The following is a 24,366-nucleotide window of genomic DNA, read 5'->3' as shown; positions in this document are numbered from 1 at the left end:
AAACTTATTGTCCCTGGCTGTCAGAGGATGGAAAAAATCCTTCCTGCATTTTCCAGGTAACTTCAAGGCTTCACCCAGCCCTGATGAGAAGAGTTTCTTCACCATTTTCCTGTCCTCCCTCCCCATCCTCGCAGCTACAAAAAACCAAGAGTTCCTCAGGATGCCCTTGGGGTCACAGCAGAGCTGAGCAGACCCTGAACCCAAAATCCCATCCTGCAGCCCCCCAGGGCAGGCAATCACCCAATTAACACCTTGCAGTGAGAACCCTTGAGTGCGAACTGAGCTGGATTCATGGACGGGGGGGTTCAAATGAGGGCAGTGCCAAACTTTGTGTGACTTAAATAAATGGAGTCCCCACTGCCAGGTCAGTGATTTGGAGCCCTTTCAGATGCCCTTTGCTGTCCCTCCACCCAGGAGCTGCAGGCATCCTCTCTAGTGCCCAGCTGTTGCCCTTGAGGTTTACACAGCTGCCGTGGGGAATGGGGGGCTGGGGGTGGGAGGTGCAGCCTCCCCAGTGCCTCAGAGCCACAGCAGGGTCAGAGGTGGCCACGTTTGGGCTCAAAGAGGAACAGGTGGGCACAGGGCTGGCATTTGGAACACTGGCACTTTTATTTTTAATGGCCCTCCCTCCCCCCTGCACACACGGTGCTGTAAATGGCTATGAAATGCATCTGGCTGGGCTGAACAGGCATCCTGCCCTTAAATAAGGGAATAATCTTGGGTTTGGGGGTTGAATAGTCATTCAACTCACATTTTAATGCATGCAAACCCGTTCTGAATTAAAGCATTAATTTAGACTTAAAATGTATTGAGCAGGCTCTGATCAAGGCTTCCTTCCTCATCCCACCATGGGATCTTTTTCTCTCTACTTCTGTTTTTCTCTTCATTGCTGGGTTGATGGGTCTGTGCAGCAGCAGGCACAAGGATATCTCAATTAGAGATGTAATAATTACCAATTATTCAGATCACTGTCAGGACTGAAAATCTGGGGTGGAAAAATCTTGCTGTGGTTCAACCCAAGTGGTTTTTGGAGGCTGGGTAGAAAGTGACTTCTTGCTGAATTCAGGCAACGAAGGTAGGCAGAAAAAGAGAAGGAAGTGTGAAAGAAGTTGTTTTGAGTGAGAAAATAAATTAATACTCAGAGCACTAATAATGAATAGAAGATGTGCTGAGCAGTGATCAACCTATCTGGGGCTCCCAACAACCCTGAAGCATCCCTTACACTTCCACTGAGGAGAAAAGTGATAGAAACTCACCTTATTTATGTGAAACTGGTACTGCCTGTGGCAAGGAGTTGGGAACTAGGTGATTTTTCAGGTCCCTTCCAACCCAAAGCATTCTGTGATTCTCTGCTTGCTTTCTCCTGGGGTGACAGGTTTGGTGTTCATCCACCTGCCTTCCATGAGTTTCTGTGATTCCTCTGATTGCTTTCTCCTGGAGTGAAAAGTTTGCTGTTCATCCATCTGACTTCCATGAATTTTTGGTTTTTACTCCTGAGAGGATAATATCCCTGGGATGTGACTCCCTGAGCAGTGAGTCCACCTTGGCAGGGTCCACCTGGGAGTCTGCTGTGTGTGACACCAGACTATCAGAGTTTGGGCAGAGAGAGGCTCTGATTCAGCCCTCTGTGTGATGGCAGGCTGAGGAGCTGCACACCAGGCCAATGAGACCAAATCCCACCCCAGGGATCTGACAATGGAAAAAGATCTCATATCCAGTGTCTGGCTTTACACAGCTGGGATCATTGTAAGTTGTTCTTTTGCACTTTTTTCTTTCCCTTTTTTTTTTTTAACTTTTTTTAAATCAGGGCTGTGGCACATCTTACATAGAAGCCAATTGGTTAAAAAAAGAATAAAAAATAAAAAAGAAAAGTGTCATTTGAGTCCAGCCCTGAGGAATACAGTGGCAAGCCATCCCCTCAGCTGGAGGTGAAGCAAAGCCCAGGAGCAGCCTGCTGCAGGGTCTTTCCTTTCATGTGATTAATACACACAAATCCCCCCTCCCTGGGGGCTGGGGGATCACTGACAGCGGGGACAGGCTGTGAGAAAGGGGTGAGGGCAGCCAAACTGTGCTCTCCTTTCATTCACCAGGGTCAGCTGTCCCACCTGTTCCTCCTGCTTAGACATGGGGAGCAGGGATGGATGGAGGGGATGGGGCAGTGGCAGCATTCACAGTGAAAATTCCTCAAGGGAAGGAATTCCTTTTTTAAAGGAGAAGAAAGAAAGTGGGATTTTGCTACAGAGGTGGAAGGAGAGAGGCTGCAGGGCACAGCAGGGCTGGCATTTGCCTGAATCACTTCTCTGAGAACTGGGGAGCAGGCCAAGAACAAGTTTCCTAATGAAAGACTAATGATGGATGAAGCTCAGTAGGTGCTGGGTTGCAGTTTGATCCCGAAACCCAATCCTCCACCAGCTGTTTGTTTAAGCAAATGCCGAGGTTCACTCCACAGCAGTGCCTGCCTAGGCTTCCCTGAGAGATTTCTCCTGCCCAAATGACACCTCTTGGTTTTATCCTTCCCTCCAGGGTCCAACCTGTGCAGGTTTCCTTTGGGATTTTATCACCTACCTTGCAAAACCTGCAGCAGGCATCTTTTCCCACAGGCACTTGGGATTTTGTCCCTTTGCCCCTGTTTAAACTGGAAGCTGCTTTAGGGTTGGACACTCCCTGGTGCTGTGTGGCTCCAGAGTGCCCAGCACAGCAGAGCTGGAGCCTTTTTTGGGTGACAAAAAGCCCTGTAACACAGACACTGGAGGAGTGATGGTCCATCGCACCAATGGGAAATGTGGATGTGTCTGTGAGCAGCCCAGCAGAGGAAAGAAGAACTCAACACCCTGAAGTTTTTCACTGTGCAGAAGCAGCTAGTGCTTTACTTGAAGTTGTTTTTCTTTCCCCTTTGTGACTGTGTTTTCCCCTTAGGAGGATTTTTGTACCTGGCAGGTGCTGGGGGTGCTTAGTCTGGAGAAAAGGTGGCTCAGGGGGACCTTATTGCTCCCTACACCTGTAAGGAGGTTGTAGCCAGTTTGGGTTTGCTCTTTTCTCCCAGGTATCAAGTGATAGGACAAGAAGAAATGATCTTAACTGGTGCCAGGTTGGATATCAGGGAAAATTTCTTCACTGAAAATGTGGCTGCCCAGGGAAGTGGTGGAATCACCATTCCTGGAAGTATCCAAAAAATGAATAAATGTGGCACTTTGTGGCATGGCTGAGGCATGGGAATATTTCATCAAAGGTTGGACTTGATGATCTTGGATGTCTTTTCCAATCTTAATGATACTATGATGGTTCTGGGAGTTGGCCTTGGCCTTGGTTTTCCCTGGCAATCCCCTGTGCTCTGCAGACCCCAAGGGAGCAGGAGAGCCTCCTCTGTGTGGGTGGGAGGAGACCAAACCTGAACAGACAAATCCCCTGCAAGATGCTGGTTTCTCCTGGCCCAGATGCCTTGTGCATCCCTGTCACAGACATATTTTCTGAAAAATGCTTTTGCTAGGATTTTTTCTCCCGAGAAGCTGACAAACCTCCGAGGAAAAGAAAAACAATAATTATCTGCTGCTGTGGAATGCAACAGGTGCACCTTTGATTGGTCCATGTGAGTTGTTTCTACTTGATGACAATCACAGGTCCAGCTGTGTTGGGACTCTGGACAGTCACAAGATTTTACTATCATTCCATTCCTTTCTTTGCTAGCCTTCTGATGAAATCCTTTCTCTTTTTTTAGTATAGTTTTAGTATATAATTTTGTTTTAATATGATATATATCGTAAAATAATGTCTTAAAATAAAATAATACAAAATTAATATAACATAAAATTACATATTATATTATATTATATTATATTATATTATATTATATTATATTATATTATATTATATTATATTATATTATATTATATTATATACAAATATATATAATATAAAATATAAAATAATAAATCAGCCTTCTGAAACATGGAGTCAAGATTCTCATCTCTCCCCTTATCCTGGGACCCCTGCAAACACCACCACACATCCCCAGGGTCCAGCATCTGCCAGGGACAGGGGCTGGGGGGACTCCACATCCCCTCTGTGACCCACAGGAGATGTGAGCACAAACACACCCAACCTTGAAACCAAAGAAGCCTCAAACCTGTCATTAAAGCAGCTGCATCGGCAATAAATTTAGAATTTAAAGAAGTTCAGTGCCTGTTTAAAATGTAGCAAGAGTAGCTATGGGAATAACCTCAATAGAGTTTTTATCCTGTTGAAAAGTGACCCTGTAAAGATGTGGAAGGCTCCTGGAAGCACCAGCATTTTTCCTCTCAAAGGAAAGAGTTGAATCTCTTAAAAATCAAGTAGAAAAGTGAGCCAGGTAAGTCAGGCAGTTCATTTACAGGCTGCAAATGTAAGTAGAAGTAGTGGTAATAAAAGGTTTTAAAATCTCAAAATCCTAATAATGTGAATATTAAAAATATTCACATTAAGAATCCTTAATGTGAATATTATGATTTCTAAGGAAGAAAATGCTTTTCTTTTCCTTTGTAAAGGAACAGTAGGGGTGAAGAAGCCTGAATGCTGTTCCTACCAGGAGACATTTTCAATTCCCCATCCCTGGAAATGTTCAGGGTCAGGCTGGATAGGGCTTAGAAATAGTGGAAGGTGTCCCTGCCCATGGTAAGGGGCTGGATTTAGGTTATCTTTAGGGTCCCTTTCAACCCAAATCATTCTGTGATTCTAGGATTCTTGGCCAGGAGCTTTTTCTTCTGATTTGGGATTGATCAGGAACAAACTGTATTGGCTTTCCAGTACTCAGATCCCTGTTTAGCACCACTGCCCAGCCTCAGCTCACCTCCCCATGGACAGTAGCCTCACCCAGCTGGATTCTGAGGGCCAGCAGGAGGAAGACTGGGATTCAAAGGGAAACTTGATCAGAGAAGGTTTTCCAAATCCCCTAGTTTCCTTTGGAAATCCCAGCTCAGCACCCTGCCTGCCGGTGTCTAACGAGCCTCTCAAGAAAAAAAAAAAGACATCAAACCCCAGGATTTATTATTAATCAGCCCAGCTTCTTAACACCTTCTCTGTGACCCTGGTTGCTAGGAAGTTGGTGTCAATACAGGAAAAGTGAAGTATTAATAGAAAGAAAGAGCAGCTGTAAGACCTCAGCACAGAGCAGCATGGCCAGTGGAAGTCTTCCAGGCCACTGGTAACTCAACCTTCCAGGAGAGGAGTAATGATTTCATACTGCAAGATGGTAGATTTAGATTATATACGAGGAGGGAATTCTTGGCTGTGAGGGTGGGCAGGCCCTGGCACAAGTTGCCCAGAGAAGCTGTGGCTGCCCCTGGATCCCTGGAAGTGTCCAAGCCCAGGCTGGATGGGGTTTGGAGCAATTTGGGATAGTGGAAGGTGTCCCTGCCCATGGCAAGTGGTGGAATGAGATGAGCTTTAAGGTCCCTTCCAACCTGAACCATTCTGTGATCCTATGATAATGCCAAGTTGGAAAGCAGAGATCTCTCCCTGTGTCTGGAAAGCAGGGATCACAGCCCTGGGTCTGGACACTGTCACTAAGCTCCAGCAGTTTCAAGCTGTTTTTCTTTACTGTGTGTCCAGCATGGCACACCCTGCATTGGAGGGGAAGCTGCTTATCCAAAGATGAATCCAGAGAAACACAATGCTTCTGGCCACCAAGTGGCATCAGTCCCCTAGAAACCTGATCTAGGGAGTGACACCCCTGCCCAGGACAGGGGGCCTGGTATCAATGAGCTTCTTGGTCCCTTCCAACCCAAACCATTCTGTGATTTTATGATTCTATAATTTCATGCTCCAAGAATGAGCTCCATTAGTCTGGCTTTCCCCTGGGATGCATTTTTCTCTCTTTACAGGGGTAGGTGCAGGAATTGTGCATTCTCACCTCATTTCCTATGGTGCCAAGGCCTGACTTTGGCAAGCAGGAGGCAGAGAAGGCCGCTGCCCTTGCTGTGGGGTGGTGGATACATCAGCAGGGCTGGGAGGGAGGAGGGGATTGCAGTAGTTGCAGACAGAATTGTTAAACCCCTCCTTATCCCACATTATCCTCCCCTCAGCTGTCCCTCTGCGAGGTGCCATGTGGTGTCCAACAACTGCCACGCTCCTGTTGTGAGGGAGCATGAGGGGACCCCTCATCTGGCTCCTGCAAGGCTCCTCCATCTCAGAAATTCTCCAAATCCTGGAAAAACGGAGTCTTTCCATGCTGCTGCCTCTGAAAAAGGCCCCATGGGCAGTGTCATCCCTGCCTTACACACCAGTGACACTGTTTAGCCCAAATCACGCTCGGGTGAGTGCAAGGGTTGGGAATAAATCCCACATCTCCTCTTCCTGTGCGGCCTGCTTGAGCCTGGGCTTTTCCTCAAGCACAGGGAATTAACACAAAACACTCCTGGACCCATGTCAGGCAGAGCAGCGGCAGCCGGGCCACTCCTGGGTTGTATTTCAAGTGTCAGACAGGCCTTTGATGGCTCCATGCTTCCATCTAGTGACAAAAAGCCACTGCTCGCCCCTCCTGCTTGGCTCTGCCTCCTTTCTGGTTCACTGCAGGAATCACTCAGATTCTGGATGCTGAGCCTGTCCAGAGGGCTGTTTCCATTTATTTAAATCTAAACCTCTAAATGAGTAACTCCAAACAAGCAAAACTAGGGGTGAAGTTTTTGAGCAGAACTCTTCTTTGGCAGGAAAAAAAGTGGCTTGCATGTATATACAAATGTGCACTTGCTCATCAAAATGTGCTGGTTTCCTCTTTAGTGGACATCTTTAGTTAGGTGTCCCTAAAAATGGGCATCAGCCTGTGGTGACAAAGTATTTACATACCCTATAGCAAGGCTCTTCTGTGCCTTGGCCATTCCTCTCCTGATCTGAATTCTAGGCCTGGGTTTCTGGTTATTAAGGATGATGTTTTTTATAGAATTGTGGAATACAGAAGGGTTTGGGATGGAAGAGACTTTAAAGCTCATCCAGTTCTACCCCCTGCCATGGGCAGGGGCACCTTCTACTATCCCAGGTTCTCCCAGCCCTGTCCAACCTGGCCTTGGACACTTCCAGGTACCCAGGGACAGCCACAGCTTCTCTGGGCAACCTTGGCCAGGGCCTCACCACCCTCACAGATAAATCTTCTTCCTAATATCCCATCTAGCCCTGCCCTCTGTCATTTTAAACCCTTCCCCCATGCCCTGTCCCTCCAGGCCCTTGTAAATTGTTTCTGTCCATCTTTTTTGTAGGCTCCCTGCAGGTCCTGGATGAGTGCAATTGGTCACCCCAAAACCTTCTCTTTTTGAAGCTGAATTCTCCCAGTTATCTCATCCTCTCATCCTTTTTTTGCAGGAGAGTTGTTCCATCCCTTCAATTATCTTTGTGGCTTCCTCCAGACTTGCCCTTTCCTTCTTTTCATGTTTCAGCTCCTTTATAGGTAGGGCTCCCTATGCATTGTTTTACTTAATCTGTGACTTTCTGCAAAGAGTAAACTCCTCATTCCAGCCAAATCCTCCTGATCTGCAAACTTCAGAGGTTTGCTTGAGATTTCCTGGATAAAACATTTTATTAGGGTTGGATCGCGAAGTGCTATGGATGCTAATACCAATACTAATAGTTTTTGCTGACTATGACCTGGAGAGTTTGAGTGGCAGAGTGTGTTGGGAGCAGCAATAAACCATAATGGCCCTGATCAGCCTCACCTGGGACCACCCTCCCCAGCCTGGCCGTGGTTCCAGAGCACGATTTAACCTCATCTGTGGCCCTGTGCTCCCTCCCTGAGCTGTGCTTTGGAAATACTGCTCTGTAATCCCCCTCTGGTCCTGTCTTTTTTTCTGGATTATGGGCTTGTGTTGTAGCTGAGCACCCTGCCCTGTCTGCTCTTGTTTCTGAGGGGGTTTCCTGAAGTCACCTTGCACCTGGCCTATCCCTTTATTTGGGGCTGTGGGTGGACCCTGTTACCAGCATCTCTTTTGTTTGCTGGGTGAAACAGGCTGGGTTCAAGTTGTCATCCTTGAACAGCCTCTTCTTTAGCAATAGTTTTTTTTTTTTTTTTTTTACAATTCCCTTGAGTTTACTCTTCCTTCTGACCACATTTCCAGTCTAATTTTGCTAATGAGTAAACTGAGTGTAGATCACTGGTGGGGTTAACTCACACGGGGTTCCTGTAATCATTGGCCGAGACACTGGGGCTTGGCCTAAGAATAAACCAAGCACAACTGGTTCCACTGCTGGGCAGAGCTCCAGAGCTCCCCTGAGGGTTGATTGCCCGTGACTTTGTGCCACTGAGTCTCTGAATTGAGGCTCAGCAAGCCTGTTCCACCTCCCTTTGGGGCTGAGGTGAGAGCATGAGCACATTCTGCTGCTGTTTGGTGTGTGGTAACTCATTAAACCTCAGTTATGCTGCAGGGGTCTGGGAACTTCCTGCAAATTTCAGTGGAAACTTCCATGAAGGTTTCCATACCAGGGCAGGGGCTCAGCAACCTTTGAGGGATTCCATCAAAATCCATCTGGGCTTCAAAGAGAGGAGGGCAGAGGTGGGAGCAGAGGTATTATTCAGTGTCTGGGGGAGGCTGGATTGCATCTTCCCAGGAGCTAAGGCTCTCCAGGGCATGGATGATAAATCACTGTGAAAGTCCACTGCCCTCTTTTCCACAGGCAAAAAGACCTGCAGGGTTAAAGCTACTTGAGAAGTGATAAGGGCTCTAAACACCCTTTGGGCAGAATTCCCAGCAGATGATGCTGTTTGGAATACCATGGAAAAATTAAATTAATAATATGTAAGGGAACCTTGAAGCCCAGTTGCTGTGAAAGTCAGTCCCAGATTGAATATCAGCATATCAAGAAACAGTTGTCATGTTGTAGGAGGGAAAAAAAGAGGATAAAATGGATTAATTGTCCTCCTATTGGAGCACCTAACCATATACCAGTGGAAGAACAATCCAAGTTTATTTTTGTTATTGTTAATAAAGTCTTGGAACAAAACAGTTAATAGCAGCAAGTAGCTTAGGTTAATAATTAAGCACCCTCAGTGGACAGCTCTGAGCTGTCTGTGACAGGATTTGAGCCTTTTGGGAAGCTTGTCTGGTGGGTTTCAGCACTGGGCAGAGTGACTGACACAACCCCAGCCTGAAACCTTTGACAGAGCTGGTGCCAAAGGGATGGGGCTCTTGTGCTGGTATCAGAGCCCCTGCACTTCACTCATCAGAGGAATGGAGGAAGAACAAATTGAATAAGGTAAGTAAAGCCAGAAAAACTCCTAAAAAGAATAACAAAATTAAATCCAAATGATGTTTTCTGCACCTGCATTGAAATGCAGCATTCACTTGTGCTGGACTCTGCCCTGTGCACTTTGCAGTGTGTTAAAATGTGCAATAAATAGAAAGTAGTTGCAGTGGGTCTTGTGGTCCATAAGCAGTAAAAACCAGGTTGGATGGGGCTTGGAGAGACCTGGTCTGATGGAAGGTGTCCATGCCCATGGCAGGGGGTTGGAACTGGGTCATCGTTAAGATCTCTTCCCACCAAAACCATTTTGTGATTTAAAAATGTGGCTAAATTCATGCACCCATGCTTTTCCATACTGAGGGTGAAGGCAGGAGAAGTTGTCAGTCTGTCTTTAAATGTTAGAACAGCTCCTGACATGGACTTTATAAAGGAAATGTGTGATATCTCTGGCTATGATAGTGAGTAAGACCTGGTCTGTAACTCAAATGTTTATATTCTTAAATTATTAGAAGAGTTCACAGCTATTGCTCCCACAGATTTGCAGTGAGAAGAAAGAATATAGATTTTTTTTTTTTTTTTATATTTTAAGTTACAAGGAAGGTCCTGGAGCCAGACTCTTGTGAATTCCTCATCCAGTGTTCAAGATGAACCTTTGGAGAACATTCCTGATGAGTGCTGTGCTGATATTCTTGGCAGGTGGGTGATGGAGAGGTGGTGTCTCCAACCACACCTGCAATATCCAGTGGGGATTGGACACAGACTGCCTGTGAGTAGTGGAGAAGAACCTCTAAAAGTTGTTGAAAACTATGGGATATTGACTGTAGCACATTGGGCATTGTTCACCCTTATTGATTTTCCATGGCATTGTTTCCATAGCCATAGAGGAGATTTCTGGATTAATTTTTAATTCTCTGTATTCTACCTGAGTTCATATCATACCTATTGTTTTTTGTTTACTTGATGATAAATATGTCACTCTCTGCATGTTGATATTAAGGGTTCATGATGCAAAAGTGTCCAGTATTTGGCTTTGGTGGTCAATGCTGATGTTTGATCAGATTGCATCCAAATATGGCTAAGAAGCTGGAAATCTCCTAAAATGTTAATCAGGAAAGTTGATATAATTATAAAATGACTTCTGGAAAATTCTGGTCAGTGGCTGCATAAAAGGAAGCCTGGTTCATCTCTGAGCTTCAGAGAATGGGGTACCCAAAACAAATCCTAAATTATCTGAGGAATTTGGTGTCTTTATGAAAAACATGGCATAGCATGTTAGAGGTGATTAACATCATGAAGCAGGAGCTCTTTTCCAGGCTTGAATGTCTTTCCTAAGGACTTCAAAAGGAAATAGCTGGACAGGCTGTCTGGGAGCCAGAAAAGAATATATTCTGTAGGCACCCTTAATTTTGGCAGGGTGCACAGAACTCAGCCAACACATTTCTTTGAGAGATGAAGGAATAAAAATGATGTTTATCATCTTTAATTCTTGAGGATGACAGGAGGCTCGGGCTGTAGCTTGGTTCACCAAGCCCTAAAGGCATCAACACCTCCCTGAGGGGAGCTGTAAACAGGGGAGAATGGTGGAGGAAAAGGATGGGAAACAGGATTAATTTGGATGGTGCTTGAGAAAGACAAATGGGATGCAGGGTGGGATCACAGGAAGGCAGCTCTCAGGTCACTGTGTCTCATCCTGAATAATTTTTTCAAAATATTTGCATTTCCCTTCAGCTTGATGGAGCTGTTTTCTTTTTTTTTTTTTTTTTTCTTTTTGCAGGGACAGCCTCAGGATCACTTGTGAAGCCCCAGGAGGGCAGCATTGCTGGGGGAACATGGGTTACCATCACCCTGGATGGTGAGCTTCAAATTCTTACAAAGTGTGTGTTGAAATAGAATCATAGAAAGGATTGAAAGGGATCTTTAAAATCATCTTGTTCCACCCCCCTGCCATGGGCAGGGACACCTTCCACTAGCCCAGGTTGCTCCAAGCCCTGTCCAACCTGATCTTGAACACTTCCAGGGATGGAAAAATAACAGATAATCAGCTCCCTTCTGAGGTTTGTGGTTGGAGTGACAAACCCTACCCAACAGAGCCATAGGCTACAACACTCATAGCATGAAATCAGCTTGAAATGATGACTTTATAAGCTATTGCCGAAGGTTTATTTCTAAGCAACAAAAGTCAAAATGTTCACTTTATTTTTTTTTTTTTTCAGATGTAGGGCTAGAAATTTCTTTACTGCTCCTGCCCTTTTATTGAAGAAAAGCTAAAAATCTGCCCTGTTCATATGGCCTGTGATGCTGGAGCATTTTAAAACTCTTATGATAAACATGAGAACTTAGTAAAAATTTCAGAAAATTATATGTCATGTCCATTTTGGCCCCAAACCAGCTGTACAAACACTGATTTTCCACAGTGAAGAATATTTATTAATTGTGAAGAGAGCTGGTTTCTGAATCAGCTGTGCATGGTCATTAGCTGGCCCAGGCTGCCCAGTGCAGGGGTAGAGTAACCAGGGGGATTTAAAAATGTGTGGAAATGGACTTGGGGACGTGGTTTTAACCCTTCCAATCCTTTCCCCATGTCCCTGAAGGGAAAGTGAGTGAGTGGCTGTGTGGGGCTGAGTTGACAGCTGGGGTTAAACCACCACAACATGAAATTACACAAACTGGGTTTTAAAAAGCCTGATCAAGGGCTCTAAACCTTATTCCTAGAGAAGCTGGGTTATACCTCCAAAAATGCTCATTGTGTGAGTGGGAGTGATCCTGTCCTCACAGAGCCCTTCTGATTGATTTTATTTCTTAGGCTCAGCATCCCACCAGGTAGAATCTGTCTCTCCAGCCAGTGCATCCCAGCTGGAGGTGTCCCTGGTGCACCCAGACCTGCCCAGGCTGCCGTGTGATGTCTCTCCTCTGCATTTGGACTTGCCCACCATAAGGTGCAGAACAAGGTATGATCCATAGCTACACTGTGGGTGAGACCTTGCCCTTTGTCAAACAAGATCCTCATTTTCCTTCTGTGTCTGCACAAGAAGTTTGGGAGTTGAAAGAATTCCTATGGTGTTGGAATCGGAAATTTAGGGAATTCTCAGAATTTTGGGCCTGTAAGTCAAAGTTTAGAATTAAACACAAGGATTTGATATGAAGCTTTGGAAAAGTCTTTCAAATTTAGGTATTAGAAGTAAGAATGTGGATTTATAGTTTAAAAGAGAGATATGTTAAGTTAGAAGAAAGTTTAGAGTTTTAGAGTATTGTACTGTAGGTTTGTGTATTATAACATGATTGACTAATAAAACTTACACTGCAGTATGAGTCTATAAGAAAAAATATTTAAGGATTGGGTTAAAAGTATAAATATCCTTGTTGGTAGTATTTTATTGGTTAATAAATTTTTAAGAGGTCTTGTGACCTTCTGAGCCATGTGGTGAAGATGTGAGTTGAACTCACCTTTCTGGCTTATGTGGAAGATAAGAAAAATAAATCACATTATTTAAACCAACTCAGAAATCCTTAAATTCAAAATTCCTTCACAAATCCTCACGCTGTGGCCTCACTGAGCACCTGCTAAGCTGGGTTGATTGATTTTTGTTGTAAATTCATGAAGCACAAGGAGACCTTGAGGGTCGCAGTGAGGATTCTTGGGCAGTCCAGGCTCAGACCTGCAGAGGTTTGTAGACATCCAGCTCTCAGATGCAAAACTCCCCAGGAAATCTTGGAGGAGACTCTACCAGCTTGTGGTGTCCTTCACCTGTCCAAGGTGATAGAGAGAGGTTATGAATAGAAGAGGAAGTAAATATGGTTCCCAGCACCAACTGGGCAGTTTGGCTTGCCTGCTTTCTATCCTGTCATAGCTTTAACACATGTGGTTGGACTGGAAGACGGGGGTGTCTGAAGAGGGACCTAAGGGGAATCTTCCATATTTTGCTGCTATGATTTGGCTGGGAGTTAATTCTGCTGGGTGCTGTGCTGGGAAACTGTGAAACAAGGATGCAGCATTAATTTATGGACCAGGATCAAGATGCCCTGCAGATCAGGGATTACTTTTATTACTAATGAATAACAATTATTTTCTGTGCATGCCTAATGAGAATGCTTGTGTTTTGCATTAACAATAATTTAGGTGGAGTGCCAATGCAGTCCTGTCACCTTCTGCTCTTAGCTGTGATTTCTTACTGTGCTTCCACATTTCTTTTAAATTGTTATTTTAAAGTTTGGCTTCATATGTGTGAAGTCTGGGCTGACAGTGTAAAGCTCCTTTGCTCTATGAAAGTCTCAGCAGACTCGATGTGAATGGAGACTCTGTAAAGGACTTGGCTCCTAAACACAATTTGTATAAAAATAAAATACACGTTTTCTTCCACCTAGGTCTTCACCCCAGGAGGGTTTGTATTATGTGGAGGTGATCTTTAAGGGACACGTGATTAACAACCTGACTGAGGTGGAGAAAGAGAACTATTCTTTCAAGGTAATCACCAAGCAAGTGCAGAAGTGAGGATAAAGAATTCAAGGTATTGAAGGGAGTGAAGCTTCAACATTGTGTCACAGGAAATACATTGAAATGGATGGAATCATGGAATGGTTTGGATTGGAAGGGACCTCTAAGACCATTCAATTCCCACCCTAAGCTAAAGAAAGATGGGGAGAGACTTTTTGCAAGGGCATATTAGAGACAGAACCAGGGGAGATGATTTCAAGCTGAAAGACAGTGGGTTTAGATTGGATGTTTGAAAAAAAGTCTTTAATGTGAAGCCGTGGCAAAGGTTGCCCAGAGAAGCTGTGGCTGCTCCACCCCTGGAAGTGCTCCAGGCCAGGCTGGACAGGGCTTGGAGAAACCTGGGACAGTGGAAGGTGTCCCTGCCCATGGCAGGGGCGTGGAATGAGAAAGTCTTTAAGGTCCATTCCAACCCAAACCATTCTGGGATTCTGTGATCTCTCACAGAGCAGAATCCTTAACCATGACTGTGTGCTTTGGGATGAGGCCTGGTGTTTTTGAAAGTCACATCCCACCTCTGTGTTAATTTTGAGCAAAAAACCCAGCACTTTCAGTAAATTGCATATTAAAGCTGAAGAGTCACTGGGTGGTTCAGCTAGTTTAGAGAGCTGATGAAAAATCACCAGGGGATGCTGTTAATGAGGCACATTCCAAGCTAAATAAACCACAATGTGTCTCTTTGTTTTGGGGCTGGGCCCTGGGAGCTACATGTATTAAAATTAATTTTGCCTCTGCATTGGATTGGAAAAGCTGCTGCAGGCACCAACAAGTCTGAGCAGCTCACAAGACTGTCAGCTAGTGGCCCCAGTTTCATGCTGCTTTTGGCTTTTTTCTCCACATCTCCTGCAGCCTGGAGTATGGTGTGATGGTGCCTTTGCTCCCCAGAAGTGGCCATTGCTGGTGGAAATTTGTGGCTGCTCATTCATTTTTAACATGACCAGGAGTAGGAGGGAAGGGAAAGGCTGAGCTCTGAAAGGGAATGGGCTTCAAGGAAAAGTTAGGAAAAAAACTGATATATGCAATGGTGCCTTTGAATTAATGCAAAAAAATTACCTTTTTGATATTTATTGGGCTGTGAGCAGCATCTGTAAGTGCCAATGAGGTCTTGAGGGGGATCATAAGGAGGTGGGGAAGATGAACATGTCCAAAAAGCGTGGGGAAGGGTCTGGAGCACAAATCTGATGAGGAGCAGCTCCGGGAGCTGGGGGGGCTCAGCCTGGAGAAAAGGAGGGTCAGGGAGGACCTTCTCATTCTCCACAACTCCTTGACAGGAAGATGCAGCCAGGTGTGAGTTGGCCGCTTCTCCCAGGTTACAAGATACAGGATGAGAAAATTACCTCAAGTTGCACCAGGGGAGGTTTAGATTGAATATTAGGGAAAATTTCTTCCCCAAAAGATTGTCAAACCCCAGGGAAGTGGTGGATCACCAGCCCTGGAGGGATTGAAAAACCATGTAGATGTGCCATTTGGGGATATGTTTTACTGGATTTAGCAGTGTTGGATTAATGGTTGGACTTGATGATTTCCAAGGTTTTTTCCTCAGAGGCAAAGGTGGTCCTTTCCCCAAAAAATCTCTGTTGTTTTGCTGTAAGATGGGCCAAGACAAAGCCTTTGCTCCACTGCTTTAGGGTACCCAACAAACTTGCCAAAGAGTGGCTGAAGTATTTCACATCTATGATGATGGAATTGTTTTAAAGGATATACTATTGGGAAGAAAAATGGTGTCACCATTCCAGATAAAATGCAGGTTTTAACTTCAGCTAAAGCATGTCTTAGAAATTTGATATTGTATTAAACCGTGTCTTCTGACATTGGATCAAGCCAGGATGGGCAATTTGGGCACAAAAGATGATGTAAAAATATCACTAATCCAGACTGTGAAGGGAGAGGGGGTAAGGAGGGAATAATTCTCTTTACTCCTTTCTCAGAGCAGCAATCTGCTACAAAGATCAAATGGGGAGTGTGAGTTTCTGAAATGCAGCTGCTGGCTGGGTTGTGAGCAATGCACCATCAGGTGGGGTTGGACTGCTGCAGAAATAGCTGACATTTCACTGCAAATTTCTCTTTGCAGTTCTCAGCTGAGCAGACACCTGTGGTTTACCAAATTAATCCATCATCTGGCACCCCAGGTATGGGACCTTTCTTTAATATGTACTGCCATACAGACCTTTTGTTTATTGGGGTTTTAGATCAGACTTTCAAGTTACATGAGAAGTCATTCATTGATTTTTGCCCGAAAACTTAATTGGAATATGGCAGATTTTTTCCCCCTATTTCTATTATTTCTGTATTTCCAGGTTTCTTTAGATAAAATTGAAAGTTTGATCCTCAAAGTCAAGATTAATCAAAAGGTTTTGGTCTCTCAGGAGTTCAGACAGTCCACATGGATGATTGTGTCATACAGATGTGCCTCAATATAAATCAATGCCTAATTTCTAATTGTTTTCAGGTGTAGTTCAGCTCTAGATTCTTAGGGTGTCAGTATGGTGGTTTCTCTGTATTAGCTGGATGGATATTTCACCTCCCAGTGTGAGTGAAAAGCAGGAGAATAATCTGGTCACAGATATGCCAAGATCCTTCTTTAGACCTTCACCCTGTCTGATGTACAGATGATGTAATTTTGGTTGTCTCATGAGGTTCTACAGTAGAATTGGGTTAGAAAGTGGGGTTTAGCTAACAAAAGAGGTGAGGAAAAATTGTGAACTCTTTGCAAATACAGATATGCAAAAAAATGTGGGTTTTTTTGGTGGGAAACAAAGATGTGCTTTGAGAAAAGTGAATTAAGTGCAAAATCATCTTGGGCCACGGTAAAAGCTGAGAGTACATTCAGTGCAGGAACCTCTGCAAAATCTATAAAGACCATTAATTCCTTTTGTTCCATTAATTTCCTTTTGCTCAGAAAATCTGCAAATAAGTTCTCTGCTTTTAAAAGACTCTCTTCAATTTCCATTTCCTCTTAAACAGGAAATTTAATACAGATTCATGGGAAGACAATTGCTGGCAGATATGAGACCCTGGACTTCAACATGGATTATATTGATGGGTAATTATGAACACTCAGCTATCTGCTGCAGTCCCTGTAAATTGGCATTTCTTCCATCAGCCTCCTCGACAGCAATAAATTGCAACCAGTTGGCCCAGAATTGCCATTTACTTCCTTTGTGGTTTATTGCAGCTCATGAGTTGGGCTCCAGCAAACTTTGTTAATCTAATTGCAACTGGTCCATTAAGCTGGTTGGTTTGTTTACTGGCAGCACAGTCAATCACAGCTCAGTGTGAATTGTACTGTAATTGCAGCTGGCTGCTGTAGATTTTATTTTGGCTAGCAAATTAAAATTTAACTAATTAAAATAATGTCAGAGTTGAAAAGTTAAATAAATTTTCCCCTTTCCATTTGCATTTTTTTAAAGAAAAAACTGGATTAGTTTGAAGCAGATGCTCTGATGAACCAGAAGACTGAAGAGAAGTATTTTGAGACAAAAAGCTTTGTTGTTCACTGCTTTAAACACTCTGTAGTTGTTTTCTTGTTCTCAGAGGTTTGAGATTTTTTTTAATGTTGCTTCTGTGGTTACATGGAACAGAGAAAAGCAGCTAGGTTTAAAAAACCCCTCGTTTTAGGACAGCAGCTCCTTTAAACACAGTGAATCCAAAATGAGCATCCACATTGTCCTGCTGTGTGTCATATGTATTTCCATATGTATGGATATGTTACCAAATGTTAATTTATGATTTCTGTGCCAGTGGCAATGAAGAATTCAGCTCAGGTAAGTATTTTAAAGATAAACTATTAATCCACAGTTACTCTGCTGGCAGTTTAAGGATCATTTCAGGAGCCAGGAAAGGTGTGTATTCTCAGTAGTTAGAAATTTTAATTGAAGCATCAGATATTTAACACTGACATACTTTTTAATGACTTCTCAAACTGATTGGAAATGTCTCTTGCTAAGTGATTAAACTCTCTGCTGGCATGCAGGAAAGTCCAGTGCAGATTCCTGCCATGCCATCTCTACACTGTGCAAATCAGCAGCCTTTGTTTGGAATCAATTATTGTTTTACCTGCCTCTGGTGGAGCCCTGGAAGCTTTGAGAGGGAAGAAAGGCTGCTCTGTCTGAGCACAGGCTGGATGTGCCTGCAGTGCTCTGCTGCCAGTTTACTCATTTACAGCTCAGCCTCACCAAAAGGAAATGGCCTCAAAATCCCAGCATACCAGACAGGTTCCCTTTGTAGCTTCACATGAATAATTTGCCCATTTTTGGTGTGTTAGGAAATAGGTACCAGGTGGGGACTTGGACTTGACCAGAGCAGTCTGCCACTCAGTCATGCTGATTCAGGATTTGGAGCAAAAAAAAGGGAATGGTTTTTATGCTTCCAAGTGTGTTCTGCACTTTTTCCCATGCTTTGTATGGGATACACTGGTCCAGTGATGCTGAACAAACATTTGGCAGCACTGATTTTTTTTTTAGTCTTCCTTAAAAGGAAAGGTTCTCAGTATCAGCCACCTGTACTAATAAAAGCAAACTCTTTTAGGAAAACCTCATAAAACTGCATTCTGAAACATAGGCAACAGAAAACTGCATTGTGAGGGATGGGTCATCACAAAGTGTTTGCATTACAGGTTTTAATTACCTATTTCCTTTAATTGGCTGTTAACTCCCAAAGAATCATTGCCAGCCTTTGCTTACTCTTCTAATTACTCTGAATTTATTCCTCCCACGTTCTTCCTCCTCTCCAATGGAAGTTGTCCCATACAGATTCTTTAAGGAGCAGATATTTAAATTTTTATTAGGAGCTTGGGTGATTTCTGCTGGAAGCTGTTTGCAGTGTTTTTCCTCAATGAAATAAAGAAATGTCTGAGCTATATTTTTATGGTACCTGCTGTAGGTGGTGCTGCCTGCTGGTTTGGAAGGTGTGGGTGGGTATTGCCCTCCTGGAGTTCAGCCTTGCCTTCAGGGAGGAGGGATTGGATCATTCAGAGCTGGCATGAGGCGTCTCCAAGAGGGCCCTGCTGCACTCTCACAGAGCTGCAGCCCCCACAGTAATTGAGGAATGCACTTTGCAAATGCAGAGATAAGAGATTAGGGCATGTCCCATTTTCTAGAAGGTTAATAAATGTTAGATACAAGTATAAGAAAATTCCTGTCCCTTGGGAAAATGCTGGCTGCTGATTTTAACAGGATCAGGTTTTTGTCTGCATCGCATCATATCTTTCCTGTTTATTTTTTGCCCAGGCCAGCTGTTCTTACATCAGAAGGAGATGGATGGACCAGTCTCTGCTCTTTTGCTGACAGGAGAGCTGGAACCACGTCAGTTCTGGTTTACCTTGGGTTTGTGTTGGTGCAAGGGTTCAGCACAGCTTGTGCACAAAAACATTTGTGGCTTTTGGAGAAACTCTTCTGCTTGGGCTTAAAGTGGAGACAGACCTTGGGGAGTTATGGTCTGTGATGGGTGGGTGAGGGCTGCTGGCTTTCTGCAGCTTCAAATGCTTAAACATAAATGTGAGTTAATGGTGGGAATTGTGTTGTTCCATGACTCCAGAGGGTTGATGTAGTGCCAGCATATCTGTTTTAATTGCTACCTGCTCATTCTCACAGTTTAGGAACCTGCAGAGGAGCGAGAAAAGGGGAAACATTTTTGTCTTTCTATTCACCCTCCCCTTGTGCCTCCACTTGTCCCTGCTCAGTTTTTATTTCAAGGGAGGGTTCTGAAGGCCACCAACAGCATCAGCTTCTAGAAATAGGTGTAAAGGAGCCAAGCTGGAGCACTGCTGCTGGAAGACATCCTCCTAAGCTGCTGAACTCTTGATCTTTAGTGGGAAGAAGTTGTTCCTCTCCCATCTCACCTGCTTCACTCCCATGTTTCTAAAGACAGCAAACCATGACTATCTTGGGTGTATAAGCCCCCATCTTCTATTGATTACTTGATTTACTATATTTTGTTTTTTTTTGCTCTCAAGGCTCAGTGAAGTCCTTTCTCTCCACAGTTACCCTGTTCAGGTGAAGGATGGACTGGGGACCCTGCAGTGCCGGGTGGAAGGGAATCACATAGGTTGGTAAAAAGGGGTAAAATCGTGGGTTTCTGTCATTCCTGAAACTCCAGAGGATACAGGGAGGAGGGTGTCTGTCATGAGTTTCTGTTCTGTTTCCAAACTGGAATGTGGCTCAGGGCTGAGTCCATAAAAGCTGCTTCAGATCAGGGCTTGCAGCACAGCCCCTGCCCTGGTTTGTGTCCTCTGCACAGCCTGGGAGGACATGAAGGGAAACCATGATGTGATGTGGGCATTGCTGACAGCCAGCAGTGGGATTTGGGGTCCTTGCTGAGTTTCCTACTTTAATCCTTCTTGTCTGTGATGTCCCTCCCCTTTAGTGCTTTATTAGAGGAATAAATTGGGTGTTCCCTTCTAGTCACAGTCTCCAGTAGCAGGTGGGATCCCTTTCATTTTTCCACAGTTCCAAGCACCCTGAAGAAGCTTCTAATTTCTTGTGGAGGCTTTGAGCTCCAGCCTTCCTGTTTGGGAAGGATATTGTGAGTTAAATATGTAAAATAGATTTTCCTTCCTGTTGTAAGGAAAGTACAAGGAAGGGAGAACTGGGCCCAGAGAACCTGGACAACGTTTGGTAGGATTTACTTCATACTTCTGCCTGAAAGCTTTGTCACTTTTCTCTCCTCCAGGGTCCCACAACGTCAGCTTCTCAGTGTTTAACAAAGGAAAGTGAGTAAAAGAATCTTTTCTCTCTATTCCCCTGGTTTTGCATGGGAATAGAGCTGCATTTCAGTCCAGGATGAGTGAATTATGCTTTTACCTTATCATGTGTTTCATTGCTCAGAAATAAGGTTTGTTATCTTGAGGAGATGATTGCCAGATTTGGAATGACATGGGAGAATGTTTCTCCCCAAAGTATTTCCACTTTGGGGTTTTATACTTTACCTTCAGTGACCAAAACATGAGATACTTTATCTTGGACAAGGGGGAATGGCTGAAGTCTGATGAATTAAGATTGGATATTAGGGAGAAATTCTTCCCTCTGAGGGTGGTGAGGCCCTGGCACAGGGTGCCCAGAGAAGCTGTGGCTGCCCCTGGATCCCTGGGAGTGTCAAAGGCCAGGCTGGATGGGGATTGGAGCACCCTGGGCTAGTGGAAGGTGTCCCTGCCCATGGCAGGGGGTGGCACTGGATGTTCTTTAACATCCTTTCCAACCCAAACCATTCTGTGATCTGTTAAAGCTAGCTGCACTAAAACCTTTCACCTTGCTTTTAACTATTCATCCACATGGGAAAGATTTTAACCATAAAAGGAGGTGAAAACAGGTTCTGACTGTGTCAAAACATACTTTACAATGTGCTAGTACTTCTAATAAAGTGTTTAAACCATTTAATGGGGTCTCATGAATCAATGTGCTGGTGAAAGGAGTTGGAGCTTGCAGAAATGTTCCACTGTTCCTCTGGAATGTCCAGCCCTGCCAAATGAAGGTTTGCTTTTATTTGCATGACCCAGGATCTCAGGCATTTTCTCTCTTGCAGGTCAGCAGTGCACAAAGGTGCTTGGCTCATCAGTGCCAAACAGGAGCTTTTCCTGTACCAGACTCATCCAGGTATTCACTGATCCACCTCACTGGCACTGTCCTCCCTCAGTCCCAGTGTGATCTAGGAAAACACCTCTCACTGTTGCTTTTCCCAGGGATCTAATCCTGTTTTGTCCTCATTTTGGTGTTCCACTCCCCTGGTATGGGCTTTATAAGCAAAAAACAACCAGATTTATTTGTGTTGTTCCTTGTCCTGTCAGATCAGTTAGAGTTGAGGTGTTGCTCATAGGGAAACTTTTCCCCCTTAAATCACTCTGTATTTGATGAGGCTGAAATTTTGGAAATGCAGACCTCAGGATGAGAATTCCTACACTGGCTACAGGGAAGAGGTGATGTTCACCTACTCCAAGAATTGAGTTCTGGGTAAGTGGTAAATAGCAGGGTACTGCACCATTAGTTAAAAAAAAAAATTATTTAAGGTACCTTAAAAATAACCTGCATGTGATGTTTCAAGCTGTATTGTACACAAATCTTTGTTAAGAAGGCTAATTTTGTGTCTTTATTTACAATTTAAAGCAGGGTGAAATGAAATAACCATGCATGAAGTTGGCTGTGGGCAGAGCATGAGCAGAAAGATCTGCTAGATCTGTCCAGATTGTCCTGTGCTAGTTAGTAGTCAATACTGTAAAATTAGTGTTTAAATACCAGATGAATTAACAAAAAATATACAGATATAGACCAAAATCCCTCATCATCTTCTTATTAGACTTATTTTTTCCAGAGCTATACAAGTAGAACTGGGTGGTTAAACTCCAATATGAGTGCAAAGTGGGTATTTGTCATCAAAAAGAAAAATAGTTTTCCTGTGGAATGGCACACTTGGAATAGATAAAGTCCTGAAAGGATCTCATGGTCATGATGTGGACACTCAGATATTCTGCTCCATCCATTTGTCCCTAAAGTCTGAGGGATTATTGGAAAGAGTGGTAACATTTAAACCTAAGGACTAAGTTGAGATGTGAGTTAGAGAAGATCAAGAGAATTAAAACAGTTTTAATTCTGCCTTTATTTTTTTTTTCTCCCAGAGATCCTCAATAGCACAGAACAGAGCATTTTGCAAACTGAGCATGACAGATGCAACCCCTGCTAAGTAACAGCCCAAGCATTGCAGTGTCCCCCTTGCCATGTGGCCAAATTATCCATGCTGCTCATCCCTGGTGTCATCCCAGAGGCTGCCAAAAAAAGGGATCAGTGAGAAGCTGGTTTCATTCACAGGAGCTGGCTGGAAGCAGTGCAAGTGCACTGCAGGCTTTCCCAGAGACAGGGCTGGGATTAACCCCTGCCAGGCTTGTGCTCAGATCCCTCTTTCCTTCCCCTGCAGAGATTTTCTCCGTGTTCCCAGCCAGAGGGAGCCTGGCAGGGGGCACTGAGCTCACTGTCACTGGGGATTTCTTTGAGGAGCCAGTGCAGGTCACTGCCGCAGGTAAGAGCAGAGAAAATAATGTGAATTTTATTTATTTAAATACAGTTTGGCCCTGATTGCAAAACCCAAGAGGTGTTCAGGGATGCCAGTGTGGGAATTGTAGGATTCACCTTGTCCTCATGCTTGTTTTGCATGGGAGGCATTTACAGAAGTGATACAAATAGATGGATAATAAGAACCTTTACCTTTCAACAACTCATCTTTAAAACAATACCCCATAAGTTAATACAGCCCACAAACACAGCTATGGGAAAAGCTTATAGAAAAATGAGAAAGAAGTTCATGATTACATATTTCCCTGGTCAGCTGCTATTTGTAAAGAGAATCACAAAAAAACTCTTTTCTTGTAGAGATATCTCCGTAACATTAACAAGAGAGACTTCTCTCCCTAAAGAAAAACTATTCTAGAAGTAGTAAACTAAAATTTTAGGTTTTGTTTCTTTATATTGTCATTAAGAAAAATGAGGTTGTAGGGGGAGGAGAAATATCCTAAAGGTTTTGTTTTAATTCTTAATGCTGCTTCTTTTAGTTATTATTAATGAATTTCTTTTTATACCCTTTTAAAGTTTTAAACCTACTTCACCTTTCTCCTAGTCCTACCTCACAGCAGGAAATGAGTAAATACATCCTCATAAATATACTGGTAATTTACCAACACTAAACCCATCACACTCATTAATACATTAACCAAAAAAAAATCTCAAATTAGCAAACCAAAACCACTGCACACCTCCAGGAAGCTCCAGTTATTCTGGTTGTGGGCATGAACTGTTCTCCTTGCAGTTAGTACCAGCCCAGACTTGTGGCAAAATGTTGATGCCTTTTAGGAATAAGCTCAAGGAACCTAAGCTTTAGGAACCTAGCTAAAGGTTCCTAAGCTTTAGGAACACGGTGGATGGGAGGGGATTCTGCCTCTCTGCTCTGGTGTGATCCCACCCAGAGCACCACATCCAGGGTCCTCAGCACAGGAAAATCATGGAGCTGTTGGAATGAATCCAGAGGAGGGACCCAAAAATGATCAGAGGGATAGAACACCTCTGCTATAAGGAAAGGCTGAGAGAGATGGGGCTGTTCAGACTGGAGAAAATAAGGGGCTAAAGACCTTGGAGCACTTTCCAGTTCCTAAAGGAGCTCCAATAGAGCAGCCTGGTCTAGTGGAAGGTGACCCTATCCATGGAAAGCTGCTTGGAACTACATATTTGTAAGGTCCCTTCCTACCCAAACCACTCCATGACTCTGAGATGTGTTTGTGCTGCAGCTCAGCTGTGTCTCCAAGTCTCCCACAGCACTTTTGTCTCCTTTCCCTGCTGGCAGGTGTTCCCTGTAAAGTCAAGCACATCTCTCCCTGGGAAATCAGATGCACCACTGAGGCTGTTGGTGAGGGCAGGAGACATGGAGCCCCCCAGCCAGGTGAGCTGTTCCTGGAGCTCCAAATAAACAAACACACACAGAAATGCAGGGCAGAAACAATTTGGTGATGATTGCAATCATGAAATGGGGTTTTCCAAAGCACTGTCTGCTTCAACATCAATTTTGGGGTGGTAGGGAAGGGGGTTACAAGTAATCCAAGGGCTGGAGCACCTTTGCTATGAGGAAAGACTGATGAGAGAGCTGGAGTTATCCAGCCTGGAGAAGAGAAGGCTTCAGGGAGACCTGAGAGCCCCTTCCAGTTCCTA

At 44.0% G+C, this 24,366-nt stretch overlaps 1 protein-coding gene across 1 annotated transcript in view; it reads left to right on the top strand.

Annotated features, from left to right (window-relative positions):
- Window positions 1–9,842: 9,842 nt before the first annotated feature.
- PKHD1 (PKHD1 ciliary IPT domain containing fibrocystin/polyductin) overlaps window positions 9,843–24,366 on the top strand; it is a 235,758-nt gene continuing 221,234 nt past the window's right edge. The window contains exons 1-12 of the mRNA XM_066545943.1: window positions 9,843–9,894; window positions 10,973–11,050; window positions 12,002–12,146; window positions 13,561–13,660; window positions 15,759–15,816; window positions 16,652–16,730; window positions 18,916–18,990; window positions 19,668–19,732; window positions 20,357–20,396; window positions 21,206–21,276; window positions 22,589–22,690; window positions 24,005–24,100. Of these exons, the coding sequence (XP_066402040.1) occupies window positions 9,843–9,894; window positions 10,973–11,050; window positions 12,002–12,146; window positions 13,561–13,660; window positions 15,759–15,816; window positions 16,652–16,730; window positions 18,916–18,990; window positions 19,668–19,732; window positions 20,357–20,396; window positions 21,206–21,276; window positions 22,589–22,690; window positions 24,005–24,100 (961 nt within the window). The remainder of the gene's footprint in view (window positions 9,895–10,972; window positions 11,051–12,001; window positions 12,147–13,560; window positions 13,661–15,758; window positions 15,817–16,651; window positions 16,731–18,915; window positions 18,991–19,667; window positions 19,733–20,356; window positions 20,397–21,205; window positions 21,277–22,588; window positions 22,691–24,004; window positions 24,101–24,366) is intronic.

The sequence above is a fragment of the Molothrus aeneus genome, chromosome 3 (assembly GCF_037042795.1).
Source record: "Molothrus aeneus isolate 106 chromosome 3, BPBGC_Maene_1.0, whole genome shotgun sequence".
Taxonomy (NCBI): Eukaryota; Metazoa; Chordata; class Aves; order Passeriformes; family Icteridae; genus Molothrus; species Molothrus aeneus.
The sequence above is the reverse complement of the archived record's forward strand: the minus strand, read 5'-3'. Positions and strand labels throughout refer to the sequence as shown.